The 12,460-nt window shown below is 39.4% G+C and overlaps 1 protein-coding gene across 1 annotated transcript in view; it reads right to left on the bottom strand.

The window, feature by feature from the left end:
• The window catches only part of LOC117412371 (gamma-aminobutyric acid receptor subunit alpha-3-like), a 119,979-nt gene that overhangs the window by 42,967 nt on the left and 64,552 nt on the right, over positions 1–12,460 (bottom strand). The window contains exon 5 of the mRNA XM_058989022.1: positions 2,058–2,278. Coding sequence (XP_058845005.1) covers positions 2,058–2,278 — 221 coding nt within the window. The remainder of the gene's footprint in view (positions 1–2,057; positions 2,279–12,460) is intronic.

Below are 12,460 nucleotides of genomic sequence, written 5' to 3'. Positions count from 1 at the left end.
ATTACATAATTGCAGAGCCCCAGTGTTGCAGAATATGATGATAATCCTCGTGCTGCATAATACCTGTAATATTATTATTTATTTCTTAGCAGACACCCTTATCCAGGGCAACTTACAATTGTTACAAGATATCACATTAATTTTACATACAATTACCCATTTATACAGTTAGGTTTTTACTAGAGCAATCTAGGTAAAGTACCTTGCTCAAGGGTACAGCAGCAGTGTCCCCCACCTGGGATTGAACCCACGACCCTCCGGTCAAGAGTCCAGAGCCCTAACCACTACTCCACACTGCTGCCCTAATAGTGTGCAAATTGCCAAGGTCCTCTGACACTAAAAAAACTCAAAATGTCATGCTGCTGGGACAACTGTACTGTATCTGGAGCAGTGCTCCCCACAGAGGCTGTGGGCTTATGATGTGAGATAAAATAATTCTTCAGGGCCCTTTGTATATCTATAAAAAAAAATGTTATTGAAACAGCCAATACTGAGTGGAGTGCACTGTACTTATATAAAAAAAATGTCATATCCATGTTTTGTTCTCTTTTGCAGCACTTGCTTGAATAGCTGTGTAATTGCATTGTAATAACATGATTAGTTCCAGTAACGACTGTGTAATTACATGGACATGGCCTTATAAACAATATTGTGTTCCCTAATGTATTCGAACAGTAACACCACAACATAGGTCAGTCACATGCAAATTAATTCCAACAGTAGTTACCATGTAAGCAGGAGCTATTGGTAGTTACATGTTTATTACCATGTTATTACATGTGTATGTATGTCCTGTGATCTAAAGTACAGGGAGCGGGGGGCCTCTCCAAGCGGGTCCTTAAAACACTGTACACACAAGCCTGTTTGGTTTGCACATGCATGTTTAGAGCTTTTAACCTTTTTACCTGTTGGGGTCAGTCTCCATACAGCCATGCATCTAACACAGGCATTGTGCCCAAGGGCCTTCTCAAAGGAGAAAGAACCAGTGCATTATAAAACCAGTAGCAACATTACCGTTCTGCTTAGCCTATTCAACTTTGGCCCATTTGCTTTAAAATAAAGAAAATTCACAACCCCACTAGCTAATGATGTGCTTGCACAGATAGATGACCTCAAGCTGTTCAAAATGCATATCTAGAAATGCACCTTCCAGGCACTTTGGTTTTATCATAACAAGAGCTTTATCTTACTTGCAACTTGCTACCAGCAGTGGTGAGGGTGTGCAAAAACATTGTACACACATTTAACACAGCTCTGTTTTACATGAATTTTTCACAGATTTAAAAAGAAAAGGCATATTACTGCACTGTTAAACTTGTTAACTGAGATACATAAAATTATCAGGACACGTGCACATTTCAAAACCATCTGATTTTAAAATGTTATTCGTAGCCTGAGGAATATTGGGACCATATGCCACATTTAATGAACCGATAACATGCCTGGGACTGAAAATGTCTAATTTCGAAAATGATGTTCTTTTGAGCTTATCTTTCTGTTAGTTACTTTGTTAATGAAGTGGATGCATTGTAACATCAATGCCACATCACTTTGACTGCAAGTTATGTCAGCCCAAAGGCTTCAAATATAAAAGTTGAGATGGATTTAAATAACCTTTGTTCCGTTCACATAGCAGATACATATCATTAAAGATGTTATTTTATGTCATGCTTTTTAATGCTAGCGGTGATAAAGTCCAGTGAAAGAAAGAACAAATGAGCAAGGATCTGCATTCAGCTGGTCTGCCAGGGACAGATGCACTGCAATGTTACATTTGTGTTGCAAAGAGATATCCAAACGAAACTGAAGAAGATTTATATTGACTATTTTAAGGAAGGAAGTCCTTTTTGATTATTCAATCAAGCTTACAGTGCATAGTTTTCAAAGAGCTGAAAGCCGTCCTAAACCTGCTTTCCACTGTATTCTGTCAAGGTAATAAGTGGGGAAAACCCAGCAGCAGATTACTGTGTGCATTCTATCATTAAAACAAACCCCAGTAAGAAGAACAGTCGAGGATACTGGCTGAAAACACAAACAGTACAAACTGGAAGTCTTACCTCATGGTGTAGAGCAGTGTTCCATTATCCACCAGGCGGAGCAGTTTATTGGGTGTGGTCATATTGTGAGCTACAGATTTCTTCCCGTTATGGAAAAATGTGTCTGGGGTCCAGATCTTACTCGCCAGCAGGTTATTAAGGGGGAGGATCTTCATCGGACCGTCAAACTTCAGACGCTCATCTCTCCATCTCTGCCGGAAGAACACGTCGATTGTATATTCCTTATTGGGAAAAACAAAGCAGAATAAAATGTGAATGTAGGATAATGTAAGCATCTGCTTAATCATGTAAATTCTTTTTGTATTCTAGCGTTGGCTCACACCTCCTTGCCTGTTATTATAATCTCATTACTTACTGTTTCTGCCTGTTATGAACTATCACTCAGATTTAGTGCTCATAATATGTGAAGGACCATGGCCCTGGTCACAGGCGCCATGAAAGTTGTCCTGACAGTTAGCCTTGATATTTTTTCCACATGTCCAGGGTCATTAATCAACTGGAGCACTGACCCCCAGAACAATTGGACTGACTGACACTCTTGCTGTCTTCAGTTTTACAACATAAATGTCGTTGTGACGCATTTAACAAAAACCTCCTCAAAATGTTTACCAAGCAATGTGGAAATAATTACTTGCCTGTCATTTTCAGAATTTAATAATTACTCTTTTACACATTTTAGAAGAATGTCTATGTGATGCGAGTTGTACATTATATAGAAGTATGTGCAGTATACTCATGCAGGGTCAGCCTTATATTCCAGCAATTGTTTTGTACATGTTCTGTACAAAAACAGAGGGATTGTATTCATTGCAGTGCCACTGGACTCCCCCTAACATTTGCTCCTCTAGGGTCACCACAAATATTATGCATTAAAACCTTTCAACTAATTATTATTATTTTAAGACGACAGACGCCTTGCAGATGTTGAATCCTCGGGGCATCCTTAAAAATTCATACTTGAATTACTGTGTCGTTAAGTGGGGTAACACATCTTCCCAGCGTTATTCCAGGGACCATATTCCCTGCAGAGTTCAGCCCAGATGAATAAGAAACCTAGAAACAGAAATAAACCTGTTTCTAATGTGGGTATGTATGTTTTCATAAAGATCTCGTACAGCCTTGGCAGTCTGTATGTCCACTGCCTGACCACTTTATTAGGACCTGTACATAAGATTGGCTGGCCACCACTGAGCCCAGCTTTAACACAACGTGACATACAGCCCAGAAGGGGCTGGAAGGCGTCTCGAGGCATCCCTTTCATCCTTGTAATACATCCATCATCGGCAGTTTGTGCAGAGAGGCAAGCAGGGGATCGTGAGGATGAATCCATTGTTGAAGTTCATGCCAAACATGCTCATGTGGGTTGAGATCTGGGTATTGTGGTGGCCATGGGAAAAGCCTGAAGTCATTCATGCACAGTTCTGGCTCAATGGATGTGTGCATTATGGTGTTGAAAGTAGCCAGCACCATCAGGATACAAGGCGGCATTGTTGGGAGGACTTGATCCGCAGCAATGCCTATGAAATGTGTGCGGCCTTCTAGAGTAATCACGAGACCCAGGGTCTACCAGGAGAACATGCCCTCAAACCAGGGCAATGCCAAACCTAATAAAGCTGCCTAATAATAAACCTAATAATAAAGCTAATAAAGATATAAGCAATATCGAGCTTGTGATCCAATCTGTGTATTTATATGAACTCCACCTTGTTGTTGTCTTTGAGTGTGGAGTCACGTACAGGTTTAGTACAAAAATCAATTAATACTAAATTAATTGAAATGTTTTCAAAGGCGAGTCTCCTCTTTTCTGATTGATCATTATAAGCTTGGAAAGTATTGATACTGCTTTCGGTTGCCAAGGTGACAGTTCATTATCACGGCAACCTGAATAGATGGATGCCAGTTTTTTCATGTTTCTTTATCATTAAGGAATGTAAATAAAGGCGCCTGCTGTCAGAATCAAACACTTTTTACAGTGCACGTTTAAATATGTTTTGAAACAGAAATCCACCTGTCAAAAAGTGGCATTGAAAGTCAACAGTGTTTGTTAGTATAAAGTGAGCATGTTGAACTATCATTATGGACATAGTTTTTTTGTTTTGTCGACTATGTGAGATGGTCCTGATGTCTAACATATAAGCAATACTGTTGGAGGGTTTTTTTTTTTTTAAATTTATTTTTAAAGGAATTCTGTTTGAAAAAAATAGTGTGAAATGAATCATTAATACAACTTATCTTTGCAGTATTGTAAAGATTATTCATGATTATCCAGACAGAATAGCCTACCCCCAAGTGGTGACTCCAGGATTCTGGAAGAGGGGCGGCGAAGGGGTGGCAGACAGAATGTCACACACACACCCTAACCCTAACCCAGCACACACACAGGGAGAGTGTCACTCACACACCCTAACACTAACCCAGCACACACCCTAACCCTAACCCAGCACACACACAGGGAGAGTGTCACTCACACACCCTAACCCAGCACACACACAGGGAGTGTGTCACTCACACACCCTAACCCTAACCCAGCACACACACAGGGAGAATGTCACACACACACAGCCTAACCCTAACCCAGCACACACACAGGGAGAATGTCACACACACACACCCTAACCCTAACCCAGCACACACACACAGGGAGAATGTCACATACACACACACCCTAACCCTAACCCAGCACACACACACAGGGAGAATGTCACATACACATACACCCTAACCCTAACCCAGCACACACACACAGGGGGAATGTCACATACACACACACCCTAACCCTAACCCAGCACACACACAGGGAGAATGTCACACACACACACCCAAACCCTAACCCAGCACACACACACAGGGAGAATGTCACACACTCACAGCCTAACCCTAACCCAGCACACACACAGGGAGAATGTCACACACACACACCCAAACCCTAACCCAGCACACACACACAGGGAGAATGTCACACACTCACCCTAACCCTAACCCAGCACACACATAGGGAGAATGTCACACACACACACACAATATCATGAAAGAAACAGGTGGAAATTATTTGGGATAAAAAAACACTAGCGCAATAAAGGGGCATTCCAGGCATTCCGCATGTGCAAGAATGGACAAACCACAGCTCTTTATAAAGCTCAATCTGTTTCTATGAGCAATTGTTTTAAATATTATAACATGAATTAGCCTACATTTCTAAGTCTTTAAGGGTTGTCAATTTTTAAATTACACATATCCCCCTTTCAACGCCATTTGATGTGCATTCTAAAGTCTACATGCATATACATTTCAGGTGGCTCAGCAAGACCAAATTACATTTTACAAGAATGCACACTTCTACAAATCTGTTTCTACAGTGCCTGAAAAAAGAAGGGGAAGGCTTGTTAAAAACTACAGTATTATTTATTTGTTAATCACATTGACTGACATTAGCTATTCCATATGAAACTTAATACAATGTAAATTTCTAAATATCACGAATATGGGTCCAGTTTCATCTCCAGTAATGCAGTATTATTAATACTCACTAGAAACCTGTCAGACATCAAACCAATCGTTTTCAAACTCTGCGGCACATTCCAGTAATGCGGTTTTCAAAGACAACACAACACGTGTGCGTGTGCGTGTGTGTGCGCGTGTGCACAAGGTTCTTTATCAGCTCGGCAGCACATTTTTTTCATTGAGGTTTGACACCGACTCTAGAAATAATTACATTACTGTATTTAACATAAAATTCTTCACCTCAGTTAACTTGTTAAAATGTACCATGGAATAGCTTACAAGCTCAGAACACAGCGAAATAAAATAAGGAAATTAATACATTAGAAAATCCATATGTTATAAAACAGTTTAGTTTAATAGTATAGGCACCTTTCTTATTGCAGCTGGTATGTCATGGGTCCAGTTTCATTTGATTCTCATGCGAGTGTTTGCGCTTCAACCAAATGCTGTCAGTAAAATGGGTATGGTTCAGTTTGAAAATGATTTTCCATTGAAATCTGAGTTTATAAAAGAAGCTTTTCTAGGCAACCCTTAAAACTGTCCCAAGTCAGAACGACCCTGCACATGTTTAAATGTCTTCACGAGGCAAGCAGAAGGGCAGTCCCACTGCATTGCAAGCACCGCTTGTGGTGAGGACTCAAACAGCACTTTCCTATGAATGCATTTCTCTGTGCCTTTCTTGTCAACATAATATAATTGTATCCTTCATTTTTATGCCTGCACCATGTGTAGTGTTCTGTCTCATATCTCATTTCATACATTTTTAAAAGCTTGTAGTTCCCAGCTGAAACGGCTGGTGAACAATCGTGATTTAAAATGTTCTATGATTCTGATCATCAAAAACTAGTGATGTCACCACTGGTATTTGGAGATGCGAAGTATTACAAGACAGGGGCTATGTAGGTACTTTTACAGGCTCACAGCACAATCATCTATAATAATTTACAGGGGTTGGACATGGGCTATATATAGTAAATGACATACCTGGCAATTATTCTGTCATAAATAAAAGACAAGCCCTAACCACCAAACAGCCATGCTTTTCGCTGGGGAGCCACTCTGGGGTCCCTCAAAGTTTATTTTTATTATGAATAGATCAGATGGAAAAATTATATTTACAACATATACATACCTGTCAACATTGAGCTTTCAAAATAATTAGATGCTTTGCAATCAAATTGTTCTTATTGTGCTGTAATTGTAGGTGGCTGATTTGGGAGCAGCCAACAATTTGTAAACAGGCCCACTGTAGTTGATTTTGCACGACAGCAAAGCAAACACAGTTGCCATTGTTACTTTCATCACATGACAAACCCAAAGGACGAGCTACTGCACCTAATTTATAACAAGAAAAAAACAACTCTAAATGCAATAAGTCCATCATAAAAAAATAAATAAGAAAAAAGCCCAAATGAACAACAAAGTGGTATTGCACCGTTATTCATTACACTGCACGCATCTTGCGGATCAATAATACCACTGTCAGTCACATTTCATTGTCAACTATTTTAAATGAGCACATTATTGCAGTATATAGAGACATGTTATCAATCAACCTGAATTTCTAAAGCAATGTTTATGCTGAAACTGTAATAGAAACGTCTTTCACTGTTGTGCACTCTCAGACTTTCCTGCAGAATACTCTGCAGTGTGTGAGTCTGGGAACATGTCTGCTACGTGTGAAGGTCTCTGCATATGTAACTTTCTTGATCTCTGTTTTTCCTTTGGCAATGAAAGATGTTATTGAGGTGCTGGTTTTCTGAGTGTCACTGTGTTTTTGGTGGTTTTGTGATAGCTCGTGCTTGTATCACAAACATCATTCTTGGTCCCATTTCCCATTGTTAAAAGAATGCCTTGTTCCAACGTTGCTTAGGATTATGGGAGAATATGTTGTTGTCCAAGCTTGAAATTTAGTTTAGTTTTTTTTTTACTGGGGGAGTTTATCGTAGATGGTCAAGTGTGTGAGCTTGCCTTGTCCACTGAATGCATGCCTGCCACAGGGTATAGATAGGGATTACAGTAACTGCAGACCATACATGACTTTTGCAGAAATTAAAGGTTTGCTAACATATAGGAGTGTTTGTGTGTGTCTGTGTGTCTGTGTGGCTGCTCATTATCCTGCTGTAACCAAATCATCTGATGACTTGTTGTCTGCCAACCATCTCAAAGGGCAGGCCTCTCAACCATGGCATGAACTGTTCCTACTCACAGGCTCCTGCCCACATGATCAGCATAATGACGTGCCCCAACCCCCTTTAATATTTAAACTGAAAGAGTGTTGCAGAATTAAAATGGGATCACAGCTTTTTTGTGTAAGTTAGCTCACCCAGAGAACATACCTATGCTGTCAATTACATTTGTATTCTCTAGCCACAGCATGCGCTTGAGTTGCAACAACTAGTTTCCAACAGTATCCCGGATACATCTAAACAAACAAGGAGTTATCCTTGTCTTACAGGGTGGAGGCTGGGTGCAAGCATGCCACATGCACACAGTAAGAGCAAGAAACGAAAAGCTACGAACAAAAAGCTTAATCTTACATTCTGACAAAGATCCTGCGGACAGAACATCTTCAACAAAACAAAGCATTCCACAAGCTGTGTGCGAGATATGCAAATGAACGAGTACCACAGTCGGATTACATCGAGGGACAGTGAAAACATGTTGGAATGGGAGACACTGACTTAACATGAGGAAACAATTAAATATTGATACGTATAAAATCCACAAGGTGTAATGCCCTCCCTCAATTCCACTGCATCTTCTATTTCTTTTGATCAACACAAAGCCTGCCTCTCTCCCCTCTCAAGAGCTTGCAGAGCCTCCCACTCAATATCCTGAAATACTGTTATAATCTTAAGTCATCATTTTATCAATAACCAGGTAAAGTATCACCATCGGTTACCACAGAACTGTCACAGTAAAAAACCCTGCTATTTCTAAGCAGATCCGAAAACATGTTGCATGCATTAACGTGTCTTGTCCTATTGTCACACACGATGCATTTGATTAGCTGGTACTGCACTGTAGCGACATCAACATCAATCTGTGTAAAGTCTAAGCTGCGTGCAGCCATATAAATATTATTCTCCCTAGAACTGTGCTGTCACTTTATCTATGTATCTACATGACTGTCTCTGTGAATTGGATTATAGTTGTACCCTTCTCATACACCTGTACACCACCTGTTTAAACACTGACTGCAATACGCCTTGCTGCACTCAACAGAATAATCTTTTCATGTAAAGACTGAAATCTACAGTATTGCTCTGATCTGATTTGAAATACTGCACAAATGACATCGATTTTTGATTAAAAACAGACAGATGAGAAACTGGCAAGTCATAATGCTAACAGAAATGTAGGTGATACGGTGTGGATGAACCGAGAGAAAAACAATGCATGCTTTCAATACAGTAGCAAAAATGTTTTTTTTTTGTTTTTTTTTAAATCATTTTGTATCATTTTAAAACAAGTTGTATTGGTAATCATATGAAAGAAATTGTGTTGGTCATTTTAAACAGGACAGCTAACAAGGCCTGCCTAGCAACAAAACTGATAACAAGGTCTGCGCTGCTCTAATATAAATGACAGGAAACAAGTTTGCTATGGTGACATTGACATAAGTAGAGTTGCTAAGGCAACTACCCACTTGGCCTTAAGCCTAGAATGTTGAGTGATAAGGCAAGTGCAAGAATGGGTGAGAAAAGAGAACTACAGCAAACATTAACCACAGTGACCTTGTAAAATAGAGTAGTTAGTGGTTGGTTGCACCTGAATGAAGTAACAGCTGAATAATACTACTGCTGACAACTATAACTAGTAAGATAACAGAAACAAAATTGAGTCACATAGGCTCTGAGCCAACTAGAGTATAAATACCAGGCATAGAGGAATACACAGACAGAGAAGCTCGCAATACCTCAAGATCAACGTAATTATCGATGTAGTGTCTGAAGCTCTTTCTCTCTCAGCGGATGGTAATTTGGATCAATTTCTTTATCTGGTGCGTTAGTGCCACGTTATTGTATTTCAACAATAATGTTTAATGTAGAATGTAATGCTTGCTGTTTGGAATAATAAATGGTAAACATTGTTAAGATGTGAAACATGGCCTGGTCTCATCCTTACTGCGTAACAAAGTAGTTAATTCCATGCTTACCTTCCTTCATAAACCTTACAACATGAGTCATTAGAAAAGCATCATTTATTGTTTACTGTTTGTTTCGCTGTCAGGCACTGGACATAAATATCATTAAACAAACTTTGCACCTGGATTATAATTGTCTGTCTGTTCATTGATCACCTGCACCTGCACACTGTTAACCACTTTGCCACAAAGACCCCAAAAGCCATCTAACAAGGATGAGCAATACTTGAAGATAATATCCTTAAGGAATAGAAAGAAGACAAGCGTTGAATTGACAACAGAACTGGCAGAAGGCACAGGTGTCGTTGTCCATCAAGTCAACAGTACGAAGGTCACTCTTGAAATCAAGACTTAAAGGATGCGTTGCAGTAAGAATACCTCTGCTAAGAAAGGGGAACCAGACTAAAAGGCTAAAATATGCACAAGAACACATAAATTGGACTATGGAACAATGGTCAAAGGTGCTTTGGACTGTTGATGGATGGACAACGACACATGTGCCTTCTGCCAGTTCTGTTGTCAATTCAACATTTGTCTTCTTTCTATTCCTTAAGGATATTATCTTCAAGTATTGCTCATCCTTGTTAGGCAGCTTTTTGGGTCTTCCAGTCCTGGGTTTGTCAATTACAGATGATGTTTCTCTGTACTTGTTGATTATGCTTCAGATACCACACCTTGAAAATCAAGTGATGCGAGCTATTTCACTCAATGCTTTTTCTTTTGCTTGATGCAAGTCAAGGTTGTTATAATAGTAGAAAACACATGGAGGCTTTGAGTAAATTGTTGATGCTCATAATGCATCAGAGTAGAAAAATGCAAGACTTTTGCACAGTCATATATATACACATACACATACACACACACACACACACACACACACACAAATATCTATTTTAAAACAAATGTATTCAGGTCACGTCAGCAAGCAGACATAAAAACAAGTAATTTACTGAAAAGGTGGAATAACAGTAAATGGTCCTTGAGACTGAACAAGAGATATTCACCATGGATACTTGGGAGGCAGGCTGCGACTATTGTTGCATGATTATTACACAGCAAGCATCTCGATAGCAAACTAGCAGAAAGACTTGTAGCTATGGTAACATAATGAAGGTCTCTTTTGAAGCAATATATTAAGGATGCAAATCGTGTTTCCTAGACTGGGCTTGCTAAGCATCTATTCCCTCACTTTAGAATAACTAGCAAGCCAGCTTAACTGATCAAAAACAAGTACAAATAGACTACAGTTACTTTTACAATGACAGCAGTTTTGGGTGACATTTTAACAGCCTAATTAAGCCTAATTAGAGTTTCAAAATGAGTACCTGAAGTAAAAAAGAAAGGTTAAGCAATTAGTAATGGAAAGAAACAAAAATAAAAGTGTATTTTTGCTGCCAGTTAAAATTCTTGAATTGCAATTAAGGACAAACACCACAAATTATATATAAAAGATGTGTATACCTCGCAGAACCATTATATGTCATCCAAAACACGCAACTATAATCTCCAGGTCTTGTATTTAGATCAAATATACCCTTCCTTGCCCAATATGCTTTAAAAATGAGTAAAGGTGGTTTATATCTCTTTACATTGTTCATCAGCTGGTACCCTCAAGGGAATGCTCAACAAATTAGTTTCCAAATGTCCAGGTTAATAATGAGCAAAACCACACTGATGGGCATGTCCTTTTCCATATTGAGCTATAATCATCTTTCAACCTATCACATGCCCACTGCTCATTAGCATCACAGAGAATATGCACAGATGCCAAAACAAGGGGCTCCCTCCTTCTTTATTTAATGGGCTGTCATTGTAGGCAAGAGCCATTGCTATAATCTCACACAGTGCCTCAAGCGCAAACTGCACTCTACTGCCTTCACACACTGACATGGGAAATAAAAAGTAATGTTATTCACTATTATAATTTATATCACATAACCGTTTTGCTCCCATCAGATTTATGAATGTAATAACACCCTTCAATACAGGGTCTGTGTCGCGTGCACTGTCCCCTTAGGCATCACCACAATATAATGCTGGTGGAACTGGGTTATTACTTTGTCAGAAGCAATAACCCAATTTTTATGTGATATTTTTGTTTTGTTTAACATAGTAATGTTTTGCTAGAGCCCTTAACTCTGTATATAACCAAGAAGATGTATACTCCTTACCCAGACAGACAGACAGACAGACAGGCCAAGACTTGCTAAGGCAATGGGATGGGGGGGGGGGGGGGGTTCAAAAGGTCATAAATGATAACTCCTGTGCTGATAAATACATCGGTATGTAACATTGACTTTGGCATTTTCAAGCAGTCGTTATGCCTATTTCGTTATTAAATAATCGTGTTAATAAATTATGTTGCTTTACAAAATAATGTTAATATCTCAACAAGCAGCTTCTTGCGACTATTTATTTTGTTTGCGTGGGAAAACACTGACGATACAAAGGCAGGACCAGGGTTCATGTCTTAGATTTACCAGATGACGATCTAAAAACTCAACTGCATCTGTATTGGGCATTTTGTCGACCTCTGTCAGACTCTGCGAGAGGACCTTGAATTGCCTACGAAAAGGGGCTGTGCCGTACCCCGCATATGAAGGTGTTGGCTTGGCAGCATAGTCGTTTTATGTCTATGGGTCATTTCAAAGGGTCACAACTTGATAAAGAGGGTTAACGATTATATCAGCATCCCACTTAATCAGGAGCAGCTACACAATATTAAAAGGGAGTTTTATGACATTGCTGGATT

Source organism: Acipenser ruthenus, chromosome 16, assembly GCF_902713425.1.
Source record: "Acipenser ruthenus chromosome 16, fAciRut3.2 maternal haplotype, whole genome shotgun sequence".
NCBI lineage: Eukaryota > Metazoa > Chordata > Actinopteri > Acipenseriformes > Acipenseridae > Acipenser > Acipenser ruthenus.
Note: the sequence above shows the minus strand (reverse complement) of the source record. Positions and strands in the feature narration are given on the sequence as shown.